The sequence below is a fragment of the Lissotriton vulgaris genome, chromosome 7 (genome assembly GCF_964263255.1).
Source record: "Lissotriton vulgaris chromosome 7, aLisVul1.2, whole genome shotgun sequence".
Taxonomy (NCBI): domain Eukaryota; kingdom Metazoa; phylum Chordata; class Amphibia; order Caudata; family Salamandridae; genus Lissotriton; species Lissotriton vulgaris.
Window position 1 is genome coordinate 1,113,006,394 of NC_141695.1, and position 22,605 is coordinate 1,113,028,998.

The 22,605-nt window shown below is 41.7% G+C and overlaps 1 protein-coding gene across 1 annotated transcript; it reads left to right on the forward strand.

The window, feature by feature from the left end:
- The first annotated feature begins 8,726 nt into the window (after positions 1–8,726).
- On the forward strand, positions 8,727–22,530 carry LOC147703001 (uncharacterized). Its single transcript, XM_086928862.1, has 4 exons — positions 8,727–8,932; positions 9,738–9,788; positions 11,425–11,568; positions 20,075–22,530. Exons 1-4 carry the CDS (start codon positions 8,786–8,788, stop codon positions 20,198–20,200), a joined length of 468 nt encoding a protein of 155 aa, XP_086784988.1. The 5' UTR covers positions 8,727–8,785; the 3' UTR covers positions 20,201–22,530.
- Positions 22,531–22,605: the final 75 nt, after the last annotated feature.

Below are 22,605 nucleotides of genomic sequence, written 5' to 3' on the forward strand. Positions count from 1 at the left end.
TCTTGCCTGGTTGGAATTTTTGCAGAACCGAGCTGGGAACGTTGGGATGCACCTTACTTCTAGCGATAGTATCTGTTAACCTTTGGATGGAGGTATCTTCAACCGCCTGATTTTGCATGATGAGCCCAGTCTGCACCTGTAGGGCTTTCTGCAGGTGCTCTCGGTCTGTTTTGGCCTCGGTTGCTTGTCCCTCTACGACTAGCTGGAGGTGATGTTGGCCTTCGGACAACTGTTTCAACATGTCTTCGTGGCCTTTCCTCATGTGTGACGGGTAGGGGAATCCCACTTCTGACACCACTTGTCACACACCAGAAAGGCTGCAAGGCCAGGAAATTGATAGGGCACAATGTTTATTTCAGATACAGTATGTTGTCTCTGTGGTTTGGGTGTGTCCTGCACGTCTTTTGGGGTCTTGGGTCCGCTTTCAGGTTGCTTCACCGTGAGTCTGCCGGTATTTCCCTGGAGACTTTTCTTTCAGGGGTCTCCGCCTCGCGAAAATGAAGAGTGGAACAGGCAAAATAGAGGCTTGCGTTTGTCTACTATTGCTCACACCCGTTTTGTGAAACAAAACAAAAGAAGGTGGAACCTCCTGTCTTGGGGACCGTGTTACCTCACCGGGTCACTCCAGGGCATACCGTCAAAAAGGAGGTTTGAATACCAAAAGAAAAGGAAATGCCTACAGAAAAAAGGGGAGGGGTTGTGGTGGGAGTACCCGCCCATGCAGGAAGGGAGGAAGGGCCAGTAGTTCTAAATCCTCTCCAGGCCGGTGAGTACCCCAGTAGTACTAGTGGTGCTTATTAGTCTTATGTGCCTGTTGTTTGAGGCTGTGGTGCCTCTGGACTTAAGTGCCACCTGACCCCGTACTTCAATATCCCATAAACGCCACCCGGAAAACCGCCCAGCTTTTCCATACACTCCCGCCCCTCTCGCCACTTCCCTTGTACTGTGACCCTGTAACGGGGTCACGGTTGCCTCGTCCTCAGCGCCTTCCCGAGGGGTGTTGTCCTGAACTCCCTCACTCCTGTTGTCTTCCATCAGTCCCTGCTCCTCCGTTCCCAGTCTCCGGTCCGCTGCTCCCGGTCTCCTGTCCACTGCTCTTGGTCTCCGGTTCTCTGCTCTCTTCTCCCTCCTCGCGGTCCTCGCTAAGGTCTGATATGCCGTCTCCTTCCGTCACACTGCAACACCTCACTTGTTTTGTCCCTTCCCCTTTTGTTCTGCTGGAGCCGAGGGCTGGGCTTCCTGTCGGGGAGAGTATGTCCTTGAAGGGGCCCTGGGGTGTCTTGGGTCTGCCCCTGCAGCTACTCTGTCACATGCATATTAAATCTGATTTATTTTGTTACGTTTTTTAAATTTTTATATATTTAATATTCTTTTTTATATATATTAAAATCGATATTTTGTACAACTATATTTTTTACATCATTATTTTTTTCTCCAATATTTTTGTACTTACAATAAAAAATATAGGATGTCAATATTTTTTACATAGATATTAAAAACTCAATATTTGTGAATAGGGATATTTTGGGGATCGATATTCTGTCAGTGAACCACCCTGCCCGTTCTCCCTCGCGGTTGGCCTGAACTTGTGACTTTGTCACGGTTGGTGCAACCAGATGACCGCAGTGGTTGCTTTGTGCTTTTTGGCACTATATGTATTGCCATCTTTAAACTTACATAGCTCCGGTTCTACTGATTGAATCTTTTATGCTTTGGTCTTGTTTTGTTTGATAAAGCACTCTGGGGTATATCCACAAGAACGTGTGATAACTACCGCAAGAGTAGCATGAAGCAACTTTCAAAATCGCAGCCTATCGCTGGAAAATAACCCTGTGTCAATGTGGATTTCATAACGCGGCGTTAGCATGCGATAGACACCAGATAAGGCGTCAAACATCTGTGTGAAATTCAACACCACTCCGCAATAATGCGATACGCGAACGCTAAAAAACATCCAATGAGGCCAACCGTGATACAAAAATCAGAGAAATCCAGCCACAGGCCTGCTAACTCCACGTGTCTGGCAGGAAAATGCATTATAAAGGAAAGAAAGAAAAATCTAACTGCGCTGCAACATGGATGCACCCCAACCGAGTGCCGAGGACAAGCCAAACTCCACAAGCCCCACGGAGGTACTGCCAGGAACCAAGTGTTCGGGAAAGGGCAAGGACAAGAGGAAGAGGAAGATGAGGTTCAGTCCACAGGAAGACCGGATCAACGTCAGGGAGGTGATAGGACACCATCAACAACTGTTCGGCACCTCCACTGCGGCACTGGCAACCCAAACAGAAACATGGCAGGCCATCGTCACCAACGTCAATGCAGTCGGAGTGTCGAGGAGGTCACTGGAGGAGGTCAAGAGGTGCTGGCATGATTTGCACAGCCAAACCAAGGAGAAGCTTTCCGTCAACAGGAAGGCAGCAAGAACTACTGGAGGTGGGAGTCCTGTGACACAGGAGGAGACTGATGAGCTGGAGGAAATGGTGGCCACAGTCAGCAGTGTGGAGACGGTGGCAGGAATTGGGGACCTGGACACAGCACGATACGACCAGACCCAACAGCAACTGGGTGACTAATGACCAGGGACGGGGGGATGGGGGAGATGGGCACAATGGCACACATGCACAATTATGTGTAGCACACTGTACACCCACAATGTTCGTGGAGCATGTCACTGATAGCCTTGGCACACTGGAGCACACATAGAAATGCCAAGTAGTCCCCCATCCACAATATGCACAAAGGGGCCCCCTCCATATCACCAATACCACAACCAACCCATGCACGTGTGCTGAATCCAGCAAAGCAACGGCTCTGTGACCTACAGTGACTATGCAAGTAATACTGCATGCCGGATAGCATGGCAGCAGGCCAAAAACATGAGATGGCCCACGAATCAACATGGAGGTAGCCCCGTGTGGATCACATCCGTAAAGGAGCATGTCACACCCTGACATGTCCAAGTGCACACACAACCTATGCCGTACAATACATGCAGCAGATGAGCAATGCCCCAGGGCCACAAAATCTGTCTGAGAGCACATATGACCCAAGTCAAAAACAAATCATGCCCCGAAATGCACACAATTCAAAATCGCTCCACCACAAAGGGAGAAGGCTACGCGAAATCAGAGCTGCAGGGGCAACTCCCCCGCAATGCAGCAGACACACATGGCAATCAAAGAACATCAGCAATGACGGCAATGAGGTACAAAGTGCAACACCAACACCATAGGACATGGCTCACAACAGGTCCTGCACGTGCCTAGTAACTGTCCACTCACATCTGGCATTGCCTGACACTATGTGATGATAATGCACAGGTACTACCACACATCCTTCATGTAGTGGAAAACACACTGACTGCCATCAAATAGCCAGCTCCACCAAAACAGTGACAATGTACATTGGCATGCAGAAACATCTGCAAATCCTCAGCATACATGAGTAACTCTGTTAACCTGCATCTCCCCTTTCACATTACAGAGGGACAAACAACACCACCTGCAGGGCACACCAAATTCACAGCATTGATGATGAAGAGGACAACCTGCACATATGTCAAGACACCCTCCAATGGATAATGGACAGCCTCAACAACCCATCCCCAGCAGCAGGGCAGGCCAGGTGCCCGGAGGTGAGCCCACCACCTGCACAGACCACAGGAAACACACACCACAGCTGTCTCCCAGCACCCCCGACCAATATATGGAGCTCCAACAACGTGTGTGGGGTTGCTAGGTGGAGTTGGCTGAACAGCTGCTGGTGGATTTTGAACTCATGGCCGCCAAACTCGATGACATACGTGGGTGTCTGAATCCCATCAGGGACCACGTACAGTCCCTATCGGACACGCCCTGTACGCACCACAGACCTTGTCTGACCTCGCTGGGGCCATGAATCGAATACAAGAACTGTGTGGTCAGACAGGCACCAGTGATTACAGCACAGAGTTGGCACAGATGCAGAGGTCAATGGAGACCATGGAGCAGAAGCAGACTGGAAGTATGTCTGCCATGGCTGGACACCAGCGAATAGTATCTTGGCACTACAATGCCCTGCAGTTCTTCGTTTTGCCATTGCTGCCACTGAGCCGTTCCCAGATGACTGCACCAGGAACATCAACACACACACAGCTCCAACCCCTGATGTGTCTGTGGTACACAGGGATGCTGCCCTATCACCCTCGCAGTCTGTTATGTCAGTGGCACACAGTGATGCAGCCATCACCCCGCCACACACACCAGACACACCGGACACAGAACCCTTATCTTGGGAGTTAGAAGGGGATGGGAATTACTGTGTGAGGACGGAGGCAGTAGCATCCATCACCGCCATATGCCCTGTCCCTGCCTGGTTATAACCTATGCATCATGCCCTGGGAAATACCTCCTACTGACCCACGGAACACTCTGCAACATTCACCCGGACCTGGACACGGACTCCCATTTCATCACTGCTGGCCAATGACACAGCAATCCTGCTGCGGACTGTACTCTCCCACTTTCTAGTCACTTCACAATCCCCAAAGGACTCTGGTTGGCCCACCACTGGGCTTCCATGTGATGTGGGCTTGGATGGCCATGTAGAGCTCCAGCTCTGTCAATAACCTAAATGTGAATAAAATATTCTAAATCACACAGATGTGTCATTACTATGTTCACTCATGTATGGTAGTATGGCTGGGTGTAGGGACAATGATTGCACATGAAGGTACACCATGGTAACTGACATCTATGCGCATGTGTATCCCTGAGACACATGGCAAATTGGATGACTGTGAAGGTGAGTAGTGGCTGTGTCCCCGATGCACTTCAACAACAATCTCACGACCCCCCAAGGTAGGTCCATGCCCATGTGTTGAATTGGGCTGTGTGTAGGAGTGATCACATCGGTAGCAGGCCAGGAGTGGTGTCCTACTTCACATGTGACAACAGAACTTCACAACGCATACCTACTTACATACATCTGTGTGGACACATGCTGTTATGACATATGACATTGCTCCACATGGTCAGAGGTTGAACACCATACTAACATTGCTGAAATCACGTTACTGCACATATCGGTAAGCACCTATCCCATAACAATGTCTGGCTCACAGAGGTTGAGCTTGCAAAACGGATACTCCCCCATTGCAAATGTGTCAGCCAGTTCCTCCCTGTGTAGGGACGATGCTCATTGTGACACGAGAGTGGACAATCTAATGAACAGACCTCACAGTTAGACACCAGTGGGATGGCATAGACTATAATGGCATGTGCGTGTCAGTACGGACAAGGAAAAGGACACAACAGACAGGGACATGCTTAAGATTTCATCAATGCCTTGGATTCGCGGGAAATCTGGTCCAGATTAGTCTGATTCAAGAGGTTTAAGTATTTTGTGATTTTGATCCCCAGGTAGCGAATTGAAGATTTTACCGGAAGCTGAAGATTAGTGATGTTCCAAGCCATTATATCTGTTTTTCCGGCATTTATTTCATAGCCTGAAAATTTTCCAAATTCCTGGGCCCTCTTAATGACCATAGGAAATGCCTGGGCCGGGTCCGTTGTATAGATGAGAATGTCATCAGCATATAGTCCGACTTTCTTCTCCCAACCAGAAAAAGAAAAAGGCTGAATATTAATGTCTTCTCTTATAGTCTGAACAAATGGTTCCACATAAATATTAAATAAAAGAGGGGAAAGAGGACACCCCTGTCTTGTCCCTCTGCTGATTTCAAAGGGGTTTGTGCGTGTACCTTTAATTAACAGGCTGGCTCTCTGGTTTTTATACAATAAGCTTACCGCTCTACAGAATTTAGGGCCAAATTGAAACTTTTCCATGACTGCATTTAGATAGGACCAATTGACCCTATCGAATGCTTTTGTTGCATCGAGTGTCATAATAGGGAGAGGCAAAGCAAAGGTTGAGGCAATATCTATCGCTCCGACTAGATCATAAGTTAAGTCAGCCAGTTGACGCCCTCTAATAAACCCCTTTTGATCTTGATGAATAATTGTTCCAATCTCGCTTCCCAAACGTGCAGCCAAAATTGTCGAAAAGATCTTATAGTCGTTATTGAGAAGCGAGATTGGATGATATGATCCGCAATCTGCTGGGTCCTTATCTGTTTTTAAGATTAAAGCAATATTTGCTTCTCCCCAAGAACTAGGTGGTGTCTCACATCTAATTAGTATATTATTGAATAGATTTGTTAAAATCGGGGTGAGAGTAGAATTAAGCACTCGATATAACTCACCCGGAATACCATCCGGTCCTGCAGCCTTTCCCTGTTTTAGTTGTTTAATAACACTTTCTACTTCTGCCTCCGTTATCTCTTTATCTAGATTTTCGCTCTGTAGCCTGTTCAGTTTTGGAAGGTTTACCTTTTCCAGCCACTTAGTTCTTTCCTCGATATTGATGTTGGTGTCGTCTGTATACATGTTTTGGAAAAAAGTACTGAAAGCTTCGCCTATTTCGAGATCAGTCTTCCTGTTGTCCATTTCTCCATTTAGCCTCACTTCTTTTACATGGTTTCTAGTCTGGTCCGCTTTTATTTTCCAAGCTAGCAGCTTCCCTGCCCATTCACCATATTCAAAGTGGGAAAGCTTACTGGCCTGCCATCGTTTGTACAGCCTCTCCTGCAGTAACGTTTCTAATTTATCCCTTAACTCCCTTTTCTTTTCTAGATTTACCGAAGGCGCTTGATCTGCAGACTCCAATAGGGCCAGATCTTGCTCTATAATTAATAACTCCTCTCTGTATTTCTTTTTCCTGTAGGATGCCCGGTTAGTGATACAACCCCTTATATATGCTTTCCATGTCTCCCACACACTGACCAGGGAGGTAGAATCTATATTCCACTCCAGGAAAGAGGCGGTTTCAGATATAAGATGTTCTCTTTCCTCTTCCTCCAATAAGATGGTGCGGTCAAAAGACCATGACGCATAAGTGGGTTCCTGATCTAGCATTATCGAGAAGAGAATAGCTGAGTGGTCTGAAATATGCTGAGGTAGATACGTTAAGTTTGTTATAGAGTCTTTTATGGAGAAGCTGAATAGAGCATAATCAATACGTGATTTATGCTTATATTTGTAATTGTGAAAGAAGACACCAAAGGTTTTCCCAGCTCTTTGTCTCCACAGATCCTCCAATCCTAAGTTGGACATACAATGCAGAAGTGTATCTCTCATTTTATTGTGAACTACAGCTCTAGAACTAGGGGATTTATCCAATTTTGGATCCAGCACTAAATTACAATCCCCCATCCATATTATTGGGTCTGTAATGGTGATCAGGTGGTTTTGTAACGTATTTAAGTGGGAGGAATCCTCCTGATTGGGACCGTAGTAACCCACCAGGGTCAATCGCCTTACGTCAAGCTGAACATTGGCTATCAGCCATCTGCCACTCGGATCTGTCCTCCAATCCACAATCTGAGCCCTAGCTCCCTTTTTGAAGATGATGGCTATTCCACGAATACTAGCATTCTGATCTGTGCTTATGAATTTGTCAACCCATTTCAATTTTTTCAATATGTCTGTGATCTCTTGGATGTGTCTCCTGGATTGTTATGATCTGCGCGGGCGAGTCTCTAAGGTACTGTAAGATTTTATGCCTTCTTCCTCGTACGCGCAGGCCATTTACGTTCCAGGACACAAATTTAATATCCCTCATTTATCTTTATCATCCAGGTGTCCCGCTTTTCCCATCGTATTATTTCAACTGTTATCTGTCTATTATCTTTTGTATCAACCACTCGCTTTATGTAACACACCCTGGAATCGATGATTTTTAGAAAATTGGTGTTTTGTTTATGAGGACTTTTTTGTGCTTTCACCCCCTCTCCTACCCCCCTCCCTATCTTCTCCCTATTGTTTTTTTCCCTCTTTTTTTCTTTCCTTTTTCCCCTTTTTCCCCTTTAAGCTCCCAGTCCTCTCAGAGAGCCCATCCACTTTGGTCTCTAGATTTTCGCACATAGCCCGAATCGCAGATTGATTTTGCCTTGATTCTGCAAAGCTCTTTTTTGACTCAGCAAAACCTCATTTAATCTAATTTCTCATGTTGAGGAGTAAATGCTGGAGGGTATCTTCACTGTCTTCATTGTTGCCCCCTGAACATAATTCCAAATCTTTTGCTACGCTTATAGTTTCTGGACCTACTAAGTTAGCAGCCAGGTGATCTGGTGGAGTCTTTATGGCTGTGCTGAGTTCTGGGGCATCATCATCCGTCATTGATTTATCTCCCTGTTCTTGTTCCATTTCCTTTTCATATATTTCTTAACATATTATTAATCCCGTTTATCATGACAGTTGCCCTTGAACTGAGTCTGGTCTTTCCACTGACTTTGATTATCATTGGTGTCTTCTCTCTGCCCTCACAAATAAGGTAAGGAAAGCGTGGTAGTAGAATCTCGTTGTTGGAATACTGCCTGATCACTTATGGTGACATCTTGAACCTGTATCTGGAAACTCACAAGGTAGGGGCGAAGAAAGAGAGAAGACATGCAAATGAGACGGTTCTATAATTATATATTGGTGAAGTACTTCAAGGCCTGGAAACTCTTATCAACAACTTTTGTCATCTCTTCTTAGTTCCACTGACTAGCAGAGATTTCTGATAGCTGTGGTTTCCACGATCCTAAATTGTCAAGTCATCAGGATTTTTGCGACACTCGAGTGTTTCCTTATGCTGAGACGTGCTGTATAAAATGAGGAGATGGCGTGTGAGCAGGTAGGAAGACACAAGTTCATCAGCTTCTTCTGCAAGCACCACACCCTGCCCTTCCTGCACCAGTGCCATGAAGTCCTTGATGCTTGCGGTGACCCTGCTCGCCACCCTTGGGATCATCAATGCGGCAGCTCTGCCAGCGCCACACAGAAAATTGAAATTGCAGGAGATCCAGGCAACGGTCCAGAATGTCACTCAGCTGTGTAATCGGAGCAAGGTAAATTGAAAGGAATATATGAGTTCCAGATATGTGTAGTATCCAGTATTAGATCAGGCTGCTATCTGGCTACACTTGTGCACACGCTCACGTACATGTTTTCAATTTTTTTGTCCGTTCATGCCTTTTATCTTTCAAACTGATATTTTATCTCTATTCCTCTCTTACTCTTTCTCTCTCTTACTCTCTCTTTGTAGCTGTCACTGCACTTTATTAACCTTTCTCACACTGCCTACCAGCCAGTCACAAGTAACAACCGCTTTCAGGCTTGGGGAGAGACGTGCATTTGTTACTCAAGTGAGCCTTCAATATCTGATCAGCGGTGAGGCCGCGACTGCAGCACCATGACCTATGCTCACATTAAATCTGACAAAATGAGTAGAAAGCACTGTGGACTGCTCTTCTCGGGAGACTAAAATCCACAGGGGGTCGTACCATGTCCAGAAATGAACAGGCATCTCTTTCCTCTCTTTCACCATCCAGGGACCCATAACTTGCAAGGCCGAAAGAACGGCACCAGTCTCTGATCAAAGGGTCGCCAGACCCCAGGGGATGAAAAGGGCAACACACTGGCTTGCATTGTGGGTGGGTTCCTTAAGCAAACGAACAATAAAAAATGGACTGTGATTATGCATTAGAAGCTTCGATATTAATGAATTTGAATGGCAATCTGCAAATTGATTGGTCTTGCAACAAAGTGATTGGAATGTACTTTTTATTGGTTGGCCAAGCCCAGTGGCAGGGCAGTTTGCATGCACTCCTTTACAAATGAATGACTGTAACACGTACTCTGTTTTTTTTCTAGGCTGTCTGCAGTAAAATCTATGTGCAAGATGTCATACCTCAACACAAAAAGGTAGGCGAAGAAAGTCAAATGTACATTATTCCCACACAATCCGAACACATCATAAATGATCTGGTGTTGCCAACATGTGTTGTACATGCTCACCTCTCAGATCAATGGGAGTAAGAGGGAGCAGATGACACAGTGCGCTGCAATAAGTACACACACTGTTAATTTGATAAATGTTTATACTGGGAGAGATGTTCTAGAATGCCACCTCAAGTATTTTACCTTCTGATTGGTTAAGAGACACCCAAGTGACTGTCGTTAAGAATGCATTAGCCAATACATGCTCACGTGAGTTTGCTTATTAATCAGAGTTAACCTGTGCATAAGAGCCTTCGGTGTTTCCAGTGATCTTTTTCAGTATTTTTCAAGCCTAAGTATATAATATTTTTGCATTTTTGCATTTTTACGCACTTTTTTAATTCTTTTTTTTACACCACACCGGTTCAGTGCCCTTGTTATTGCCTTGCACTATAAACTTTGTGTGTATAACTTTAAACAATCTGTGTGCTTGATAGGGAATTAGATCAATAGGTCTTGGAATGTACATTTATACCTTACATTGCAAAGTGATATGGACCCTTTAGGTGAAACCAATTACACTTCGATATATGCACAGATACATAGATATATATAGAGAGTCAATTATTGCAGCATAGTAGCTCTGATGTACGTTTTATAGCTTTTTAATTCTCTATATGCTTATAGTGCAAGAGGTCGGTGTACTTGTAAAAATGAAATAGGTGTTGGGGAAGGCTTATAGAATTGCACGTGGCCCTTTAAGATGTGATTACTGATCTCAGCAGTTAAAATCTGTGACTTCCAAGTAGATGAAGACTGTGAGTAAGATACCAATACAGGTCTGCTAAAAGTAGTGAATGTCTGAAAGGGTTCCTCGGTATTTCACCGACATAGTAAAAGAACATGAAACAGATAATATGTATTTGTTTATTTGTAAGGTTGTCCTTAGGCATTTAGACAATCAATTCAAGTTTCTAAATAGTCCTTGCATCTAGGGACTTCAGTCGGGAGTCCAGTCAGCGCTTAATTTGTAAATGTTGGCACCTGAATACCAAGTAGTCTTAAATCCACCTCAGGCCTCTTCAATCCGCTGCAAGACTCTCTCTGCCCCTTCCTCTTGCTTGTTTGTGCACGTTCCTTTGTTCCCCTTTTGTGACTATTTTTCAGTTTTTTGCTTCCTGTGTCTTTTTGCATTGTTCGATTTCCCTCTCTTGCTCACTGTAAATGTCTGATTCTGAAAAATAAGTGATTGTGCCCAAAAATAAGTTTTGGTGGCCCCCACCGGCTTAAGTTAAGCACTGCTGCACAGGTGTGTTTGCATATTTCTGCCAATGTAGGTGTGGGCTTTATAAAGCATCACTCTGGGGACCCAATGAACATGAATTAGGTTGTGGGAAAGCATGTGTTTGAGAGGACCAGCAGTAAATCCCTGTCAGTCATAAAAAAACTAACGTTTACAACCAGATTTACCTTTGTGAACACGGTCCCTCCAGTTTTAAAGTTACTATATGTAAAGGTTTCTCTTTGTCTGTGAACCATGGCCTCCTTTCCTACTTCATTAGATTTGGTGGAAGAAGCCTTGTTGTACTTAGAAAAACCTTTATTTCCCTTGGTTTTACAGAACTCTCACCAGCTCGACATCTTCTGCAAAGCAGCAGCTGCCCTCAAGAAAGTCAAGGTTGCAGAAGAACATTTGAGAGTTATACTTACACACCTGGTTAATCGACTTATAATCAACGGATCAGAGAAACATATGGCAAAACCCGTGAGTACCTTATATGGAACACATTAAACACAATAGGGATCATTTTAAGTCTCTTCAAAGTAATGGCAACAAAGCTGTGACTTCAATAAAGGCTACTTTTAATTTCGAGGAGTTCCTATACATTCTTGCACTTCCATTATAAAATAATATTTCTTTATTTAAAAATATGCTGAGGTTCACTTTATCAATGTATCACTTTTGCAGGGAATGGTGGTGGATGGATTAAAAGGAGGCATGTGAAAGCCATAAATTAAATGTTCTCCCTAAATCACGGTGCGTTAAGAGACTTCTACCCAATAAGTAATGTTTCCTTCTTCGCAAAGTCATGAAATTCTGCAAAATATATTTAGCGGGGAAAATTGAAGTAAACAACCATAATTTAAGACACTGTGAGGGCTTCAGCATTGAGGAAGTTGCACCCCACCCTGCTAATGACTATCTCTGCATGTAAGATGAAGGACAGTCCTGTCTGTTGCTAATGCTCAACCTCAGAGCAGCATTTAACTATGTTGGCCATTAGATTCTACCTTACACTGTAACATCCTCTCTTTGATTGGGGTTCGGGTACTAGTCGTTCTCATCCAAATGATATCAGCCGACAGGGGTGAAGCTAGAAGTTCTACCTTGCTCCCAATACTGTGGAGTCTTCCAGTAGTTGTTGTAAAATAAACCTATTGCTTACAATATATTTAAAGTGAGCTTAAGTTCTTCCCCTTTTAGTTACTGTCTTTTTTTTGTCCTGATTGTTTTAGATATTGGCTTAAGACTTTATCAATGACGTCTTGCTCAGCCAAATTGAGTATATCTCTCACATCTAATGCTATTGGTTGTTTGGGTGTATCCTTCCACGTAAACTCAAGTGCTTTCAGTGATCTGTATGTATATATAATTTACAACTACAGACCTCTTCGTTTGAAATATTGGTGAAGGCATATGTAGCGGGCTTGTATTGTTATAAGGGCCTCTCAAATCTTTATTTACTTCCTATTTAAGTCCGATTCTTGGTCCGATGCACTATGTTTCTCCAAACTAAATAATAGTTCTTGAAATTGGGTAAATAAAGTTATGCTGAATATTCAGTCTACTAAACTGTTCAAAAGTCTGATAACTGCTTATCACTTTTCACTATTACTCTGCCCCCAAGATTTTATTTGTACTGCTTCCTGATGGAAATTTAGTTATAGTCTTTTCAGAAAGATATTAAATTAATAAATTGCCATTTTCAATTTGCCATGAATAGATGTTGACTTAGGGGCTTATATTATGTCAGTATTAGATTTTGTATTTAATTTTCAAGTCTGGTAATTTTAAGAATTGCTGTAGTAATAAAGTCATATGACTGACCTATGTGTCGTTTAAAAGAAAAGTAAAAGTAAAATGCACAACAAAATAAACATTTAAGAAATTCCCAAAAAGGCCCATAGAAGTCTTAGAACACCCAACACTGTTCTATAACCCTACCTTTTGGCCCTAGACAGCTGGGTGAATAGAAATGGAGCAACTAAAAAAATGAAAAGCTCACTGGAGAGATTGACGGGAGAAATATGTTTGTCAACCAGTTGATCTAATATGATCATCTTGGCACATGTATGAGGCCGGTGCATTTACATTTATCTGCCCCCATTATATTTTTTGCACTTTAAAAAAAAAACATTTATTTGAGCAGAGCATATGGTTCATGATAGGTTGAATACTTAAAAACAATAACAATAAGACAGCTTTTTAACACAAGCAGTTAATCTCATAATTATTTAGAAGACAACCTGTAAAATGAAAATGTTAAGTTTTTAGCATAGCAGCAATATAAGAGAAAAATGTCCAAATACACCTAAAGTGCAAAGATCAACTATAATCATTCGTCCTATAAAGTGCCAAGTGCAGATCTGTAAAAAGCTATAGCCAATAATCCTATAGTTGTTCACCGAGCAAAAACTATGATCATTCGGCAGAGAAAGTGCAAAGTGCTAATTTATGAGGAGTTAAAGCAGCTAATCCCATGACTATTCATGAAACAAAGTGCAAAATACAATTTATCCAAATTACATATGAATAATATCAAGAAATGTTGGTAGGCCTAAAGTGCAATATCAATAAAGTGCTAGTGCTAGTGTGCTCTTAACAATACATTTCTCCTAATACACCTTTAATACAAACACCTGAAAATGCAAATGCCCCCTGCAAAAAGAAAAGAGCTTCTATAATTGTTAAATTCTTCTAGTATTATGATCTCTCTTTGATCTTTTCCAATTCATTAAAAAACTTCCAATTATTTTCAAATCTCTTAGTAGCTCCTACCCTCCTGGCGTAGGCTTCTTCAAATTTTCGAGTCCTTTTCATTTTATTGAACCATTTCTGATGGGAAGGAGCTTCCCTAGATCTCCAATTTTGTAAAATCAGGGAACGGGCTACCGAGCTTGAAATGAATATAAAAGCTGTTTCGGAATCAGATTGCCTTATTCCCCCTTTACGAATTCCGAATAGGGCAGTTTCAGTCTTGATCGGAATTCTTTTCCCGATTGCCTGCTCGATATCTAAAAAAACTGTCTACCAAAAAATCTTTAGGCCTGCACAGGTGAAAAAGGTGTGATGCCACCCACCTTGCCCTTCAGCTTGACATCGAAAGCATTTGTTTTTAACCCCCGGGAATCTTTTACTTAGGGTAGCCGGAGTTAGGTAGGAGAGCCATCGGGATAAAAAGACCATCCTTTTATAATTTGTAGCACGTAATGATTTACTTCCCAGTAGGCAAACAGACTCCCACTCCTTACCAGACAGCTCACGTCCGGTTTCCCGATTTATTTTCTTCAAATGATTATTTAGCACAGGGGCTTGTCCTGGTTTGTGCAACAGCCTATACCAATTTCCTACCCCTCTTATTTTAGCCACATAAAGAGCAGCCACCTAGGGGTCAGGGGAATTCAGCATACCACTAGTATTTTGTAACCTGAAACAATTCGTAAATATTCAAGAAAGGTCGGCTTCTGGTGGTTCTCTGCCCTTGCCAATACCTCTTGCCAGGAGATCGGTCTGTTTTGTATTATAAAATGCCTTAGCTCAGACAATCCAAAACCTTCTCAAATATTTATATGTCTCAATTGTAGCTGGAAGCCAAGACTAGCGCATTCACTAATTTTTAAGTACTGGAGACCCAACAAGCTTGTCTTTTTATAGAAGGACTGAAGTCTAAAAAGATAATCTTTTAATGTTTTGTAACATGTTTTTTGGGAAGTTTTGAAGTTTTTAAAAATACTGGGGTTAGTAATCCAATTTCATGTGTCATTTTATCTATAAAAAAGCTGTCTCTAGCAAAATTTGATCCTATTAAACCCAACACCAACTCTAAAAAGGCAGCTTCGTAATATGTTCTTAAATGCGGCAGCGCCAAACCCCCTAGCTCTATAGGCAATTGCAAGACATTTAGTTTGACCCTTGGAGCTTTTTTTACCCCAAATAAATTGTCTAAATAAGGTATCTATTTCCCTGAAATATGACTGGTTTATTTTTATCGGGTTATTAGAGAATAGGAAGAATAGCAGCAGTAATATGGACATTTTAATTAGTGATATTCAGCCCACTATCGATAAGGGGAGTAATGTCCATTGTTCTTAATCTTACTCTTCGTCCTCAAATAGTTTAACTCGAATAGTTGATTAAACTGTGAAGATACATATATCCCGAGATATCTTATCGGGTCAGTTTTGGTCGCTTGAAGTTTCAAACAAGGTCGAGAAGAATTCAGATCAGCATTAAGGGCTAGAACCTCAATTTTTTGTGCATTAATTGTGTACCCGCCTATTTTTTCAAACTCAGAAAATTCCCTCAGGACTGTTTCAAAATTCACCCTTTCCGGAGTCAGGTACAAAATGATGTAATCTGAAAATAATTTGAGTTTGGCCATGTCAGGAATTGGGGGATGGATAGCAGCATTATTTTGTATTTTTAAAACCAGAGGTTCAATAAAAAAGTTAAAAAGTAGGGGCGAAAGTGGGCAGCCCTGTCTGGTGCCGCAGTTTATTTTAATGGTTCCCGCACAGTTCGCATTAATATTAATCTTAGCTGTAGCACCCAGATAGATATTCCGCAGCATATCCACTACTTGTATGGGAAACCCAAACCGTCCAAGGGTGGCAAACAAGGTTCTCCAATTCACTAGATCGAAAGCTTTTTCCGCGTCGACCATTACAATGCTTGCGGGAATACAATTTGTATTAATATAATCTTGGGCATGTGTTAGGAACTGGGTATTAGCCGCCATTGATCTACCTGCTATGAAGCCTGTTTGATCTTTATGTATGACTTCCTGGGCGGCTGGTAAAAAACTTTCTGCCCATATCATTAGAAGTTTATAATCGGAATTCAAAAGACTGATGGGCCTATATGAGTTCACGTCCTCCGGATTTTCATCCTTCTTAACGAAAGAAACGATTACTGCTTCTTTAAAAGCCAACTGAACTATACCTCCTTCTCTAACAAAATTACATAAATTCCACAAAAGAGTCAAAAGTTCTTTTGCAAAAACTTTTAAAAAACTCAATTGGGAAACCATCCTGTCCGCAAACTTTTGCCCCGGCTGTTGTTTTAATAGCTGCTAAAATCTCACAAGTCTCCACTTCCCCTTTCAATTTGCCAATCCAATTCTCCAAAAGTTTTGGGATATTCATGTTTATAAAATATTCCTTAATTAACTCATCCTCCACTAAATATTCGGTAGAATATAACCGGCGAAAATGGTCCATGAAGACTTGAGAGATTTCGCCATTGTCAACTATTTCTAGACCGGACAGAGGATCCAAGATTTTCAATATTATAGCTGACTCTTGTTTCTTTCTGGAAGAATTCGCCAAGAGTTTGCCAATTAGCTGGCTCTCCTCATAGACCCTCTGCTGAAATAATTGCGAGTTACAAACTTCTAAGATAAAAAAAAATCCTCCAACGTGGCTCTTGTCTGTTCATATTTATTTGGGAGGAACTGGAGTTTAAGAGCATAATCCTGATCCACTTCTAATTGCAATTGGGCTATCTTAACCTTTCGGGCGCGGGACTGACCCGCCATATAAGCTATTATCCGCCATCGGCCTGCTGCCTTAAACCCTCCCCATACAGAAAATGGAGTGGCAGTGCCTTCATTAATCTGGAAGTATTCCCAAATCCATTCTCTGAATCCCTCTACCCACTCCTCATTTTGTAGAAGAAGCCGATCTAGCTGCCACCTAGGGCGTTCCCTACTTTCTCTCCCAAGTAAAATTTCTTTCCCAACGTATGCATGACCTGAAATGGGATTGCCACCTATACAGACATCTCGAATCTGAAGGGATCTGGATTTAAGAAAAAAATCTATTCGAGAAGCCGTCCGAAACCGGCACGAGTAACAAGTATAAAATTCCTTATCTCTTTTTGATTCTCTCCATGAATCTACAAATTAATACTCTTGTATAATAGCTTCCAATATTCTTTTTGTATTTGGTTTTAATTGTTTTCTATTTCTGTTCAAGGTATCCTTATTAATATCCTGTATAAAGTTGAAATCCCTGCCTAATATCAACTGCCCAGAAACTCCTACCAATAAATCATAAATCTCTGTCAAGGGTCCTATATCATCTGAGATTTGTCCATAGTAATTTATGAAATTTAATATTTTTCCCTGCAGCTTAGCTACTACCCATATCCACCTTCCATGTATATCCCTATGAACCTCTAAGAATTCCCAGGGAAGTTTTTTTGAGAAGTAAATTGCTACCCCTCTTACTGCCAGACCTGAAGATGCAAAAAATACTTTAGAAAACATTTTGGGTAGAAAAAGTTTTGGAGAGTTAGATGTGTCTCCTGTAAAAACAAGACTTGGGGCCTTATTTATGAAGGCCTTGCGCCACCGGTACGTCACTTTTTCCCATGTTAAAAGTGACGCACCGGCGGCGCAAGACCTTCATAAATAAGGCCCTTGGGGATTTAAAGAGGACAGACATCTTATAAGAGCGCCATACTTCTTTTTGTTAAGTATTCCATTTACATTGGCTGATAGGATCTTACATTTACTATCTTCCGTAATTAACTATTCTTAGTGTATTTTCCCAACCTTCATGAACTTTCTGCCCCTGCTCTTTTTTCTGCTATAAAACACCCCCCTTCCAACCCCGAACTGCCCACCCCCTCGAAATGTGAAAAAACCCCTAGCAACCACGCTATCCACATTCCGACCCAGTAGGCTAGTTCCTACTGGGTGTCATGAAATTACACCCTAAGTGCCCCCACTGATCCCAGGACCCCCCAATAATCTTTTCACTGTCAATCTGGTTAGCTACCTGATCCACTCAACCTCTATCTACGAATAGAGAAAGCACATCTTTCACCCAATGAAAATCTCGCAGATTTAGCAAATGTAGCAAATGTTAATCTAACAGTTGAAAAATCATCACAAAAATTAGATCTACTTAGTGGATAACAGAAAATAATCCCAAAATTAACCCTCCCGCCAGACTGTGCTTCCCCCTCTATCTAAAGGACATATGTTCCATCCTGAATCAAATCTGCATCGGTGGAGAAAATAAATATTGCCATTTAAAACATCTCTATCTGCCCCCATATGATTATTCAACTACCAGCCCCTGTTGAGATCTCTTTCAAAAGGGCCTGTGCTTCTTCTAGTGCTGAAAACATAAAGAATGTTCCTTTCACTGGTACTCTGAGCTTTGACTGCTGTGCAATTGATGCCTGTGCACCATGAGCCTTAAATAGATGCAGGATCTTAACCAACTTCTTTCTCCTCCGGGCAGCAGCGGCAGTCATATCCGAGAAAATATGGCATTTACTGGTCCCCGTCACCGGGAATTGTCTCTGCTGAAATGCCTGTGAAAGAATTCTTTCCTTGATCCTAAAATCTGCAAAGTTCAGCAAGATGGTTCTAGGAAAGGTAGAGTTGGGGAAGCGTTGAGCAGAGATACGCTCGGCTGGATTCAGCGCCAGGTAGCTGCCGCTATTACTGGGGGGGGGGGGGGGGCGGATCAAAGGGCACCTGTGGCTACACAGAGGGGTGGCACTCCGTAACCATCCACCTATCGAGGTGCCTCCTTCTTGTCCTGTATATTTTTAACACTTGTATTTCCTTTGATTTACTAAAATTGGATACTTAAAACGCCTCTAGCATAAACTTAAGAGTAAAGAGTCATTGAGGAGTAGTTTTGAATATTTATTAATCTAGAGCTAGGGATCTATTGGCTGACATCTTTCGGTGCACCCAGCAAACATTATATTTTTTAGATAACACTTACTTGGCTCATTAAAGACATAAAACTTAATGCCTGGGATGCACCGCTGTGTGAAAGCAGGCCAAGAACAGATAGTAAAATCAAAACACAAAACGAACGATACAGTAAACAACTGGATCAAAATGACAGATACGATTGCATGTAACTTATAATAAATAAATACAAAATATTTAGTGAGAGCACAGAGTAATAATAGGTGATGAACATGCAAAATAAGAAATAGGATAAAAATGTAAACTGAAAAAAACATTCTCCAGTGACTAGTCACAGCTCTCATAACCAGGGTGCACCTGAGCTGGTAAAAGTGTTAGTTAGGAAATTGGTTACAGTGTGGACTATCACACAGTAAAATTAGGATCGTTGTTCAAATGTAGAAATGCAACATATAACTAGTATGCATGAATAAAGTACTTCTATACCTTAATCTGTTGGGGGGGGTGCTCTTCTTAGGAAGCTTGTAATGTACCAATTTAGCCAAATATCTCTAGCACTGGGTGAGCAGATTTTACTGAGGAACTTTCTTTAAAATGCCATACGTGCAGGGGTCTCAGGGTCCATATAGTCCTTTAGATAGCCAAAAACAAACAACGGTGTGCACAAGTAAGAATGCAGATGAAAGTCCACCTGTGTTAAAATAAGGAAAACACGGCGAAATGGGTACAAATTCGGGTCCTGGCCTTTTGATTACGAGTTGGAACTTTTCAATCAAGCGTGGTCCAAAGTAACTTTTAAAGTGTTCATAAAGTGTCCATTACTGCAGTGAAAGCTCCTGAAAGAAGAGCTGTGATTGAAATACTTTCTGCAAGTCCTGAAAAAGGCACATGTCCGTAACCTGTGAGCTGTAATGCTCTGACACTGCCATCAGCGCCTGGTTTCTCTTCAGTCTGTTTTAAAAGTTATGTCTTATATTAGGCTCTTTTTAAATGAGATGTTATTTTGGAAATTATTTTGTGCAGTGCTTGTATGCCTGCTTGAATGCACACATTGCTTCTCTCTTGAGTACAAAAGCTTAAACATGAATAAATAAATGCATATATACATAAATAAATAGATATGGAGTTATTCCAGTAAATGTCTTTACAGCAGTGATCATCACTATGACTCTGGTCTTGAAGTAAACATGTTTTACCTTTCCTGTTGAAGTGCTTGTTTTGTCCGCTGCCCATCTCATTTTTACTATGAACAACCAGAAGCTCTTCTCAGGTCTGTGTGTGAAAATCTTTTCCCATTTTATGTTCTTCCAGGTCATATGTAAAATGGATGAAGAAGTGAAGGCTGATGTAGAGGTTGATCTTCATACCTTCCTGAAGGGCCTCCTGAAGGCCACACAAGAGCAATATTGGAAGCTAGACATCTTGACGCGGCATTAACAGATGCATCTTTGTCTCAGATACTAGAACGCAATGGTGTCGGCCAACTTGCAGATAAGAAAAGCAAAAGACCCCTTGATTTCCTCCGATATTTGAAGAAGGATTATGAAAATGGCTCTACGAACAATCTTTTTTTCTCCAATCCCATTATTATCTTCTGTTCAAAGCTCCCCATTGGGGCCACTGTTATACTTTCACCCATCCCTCGGGCAACTCCTGGTCTGAGAGTATGGAGCCCGGACGACACAGAGCCAACCAGGAAAAATAGTTTGGGCCCAGATCACACCATTTCCCACCATCCTAAATATAGCTTATGTGCAAAAAAGAAAAAAAAAACAATATACTACATAAAATCTATCCGTAAGACTGTGACTTGCAGATATTGAACTTTGAAAGAATTATTGTCACCAACTACAACCCATCTACTGTCAAAAAATAGGTTTAAAAACTGAGTACAACAAAAGTGACAATTATCTTTATCGCCAAACACACTTCGATGAAAAATAGAAGTCTTATTGTTATTATGAGGGAAGCAAATAATGTTTGAATCCATAGCACCATTGCTTTAGTATTAGAAGAAATGCTAACCTTAGGTTACATTATGAGAGTGTAATTGTTATTTTTGGATGGGATTTTATTTGTAAAGGAAGGGGTAACTCATTATAATGTTGGTATGTATGTCTAAACATAAAACTGTGTGGTTTCCAGTTCTCTTTAAATCTTTCCACAAGGTATTCAGAGGGCTAGGAGGTGAAACAAAAACCAGTGTCAATGGGTATTGGTAATACCAAACCTTAAATCCATTGGCGGGTACATCTTCGGGTGTAAAGAATAAGTATCTGGTAACCAGAAAACTTTAGAGTGGTGGGCATGTGCTTACAAACTCAATGTTGGGACTCCCTAAGTATTATATCATTCCATAAGTTCTCCAAACAAAGGGTCTAGTATGTTGCCTTAACTGCACCATGAACATAATATGAGGGAGAGGGAATACAGGTGCATCTGTGTGTGTGTGTGTGCTGATATATATATGTATGCATGTATTTGCCCACCTGTAGAATCTCGGATCTATGGGGTTGTAGTTTATGATATGAGCAGGCTCGTGATTCTCTGATCTGGTGGATTTGTATCTTTACTTTTAAACTCCTCCCATTATATTGCTCAAGAATATTGGTGCTCCCCCTTTTAGACCCATATACTATAAATTACGTAATTTTCTATCCTGCCTATAAAAGAGTTAGGTAAAGAAATAACGTTTCACTCTGTAGCTTCCATTCATTCATACATTTCTGAACATGTGATTCACCATATTTTCAATCTTGGTTCACAAGAAGGCAACTAAACTACAAGTTCCAGGGTGCACCGGTTGGTAAAAGAAAGGGTCCAGGACTGAATCAAATGGCGGCAAAATGGCATGGATTAAAAAGATCATCTGACGCAAGGGCTTCCCTCTAAATATATGGAGGGATGGAGTGCAGGTACAAATTCACAGTGAGATTTGCACTGGAAATTTTCCAAAAATGTCCGCTTAAAAATATGAAGGCACCATACTGCATGGCTGGCTAGCTCAGTGTGGTGCCATCTTTCCATGACTATATTTGCCCCAGAGCTCTTTTGCATCAGAGACCTCACAATAAACCTCCAGCTGAATAGAAATGCTAGAAGTGTGTCCCCTCTCCTCTCACTACAGCTCCTTCTCTGTTCGCATTTGTGGTGAATGATCTTTACTTTGTGGAAATCTATCCTACATAGGGTGGATTTTCTCATATTTCCTGTCATTCCAACATGGTAGAAACCCATCTAAATACTTAAACCGGATTAGATTGAGTACTAGTGTAATTGTTTGGCAATTGTATTGTGAGATTTGCACCAAAGACCAGTGCAAAATTGTCAACTGATCCTTTCGGCACTGGGTGGGTATTGGCAATTTATATGTTCAAGGCCCAAAAAGTGTACTTATTCTGCAATAAAATTTTAGGCTTACTTTAGAGAACTAAGCAGCAAAAAACAAACTCAATTTCAACTCAAATTGTTTAGCTCTGCTTATTGGTTCAGCTTTTTTATTCAGCTTGTAGTTGCATATTTCAGTTTGCATACATGCTGTTGCAAGCTTCACATACCTCGCAGCTGTCTGCTGCACATCCTTATTTTCTCATGAATGCATAGAGTGAATGTAGTCAAGTGTATGACATATTTGTATCTATTTAAAGCTTGTTCACAAGAGCTTCAGTTTATTTTAAAGAGAAAATGTTGAGTTTATAATAATCATATGTAATGTATAAGTATGAGATTAAATATTACCAAAAATAATAAAAATACAATTTCTATAAGATTCTCTAGATTTGTCTTTTCATTAGTCTATTAAGCTCATGCTAAAGGATGATGTCACATTACTTGTTTCGCTC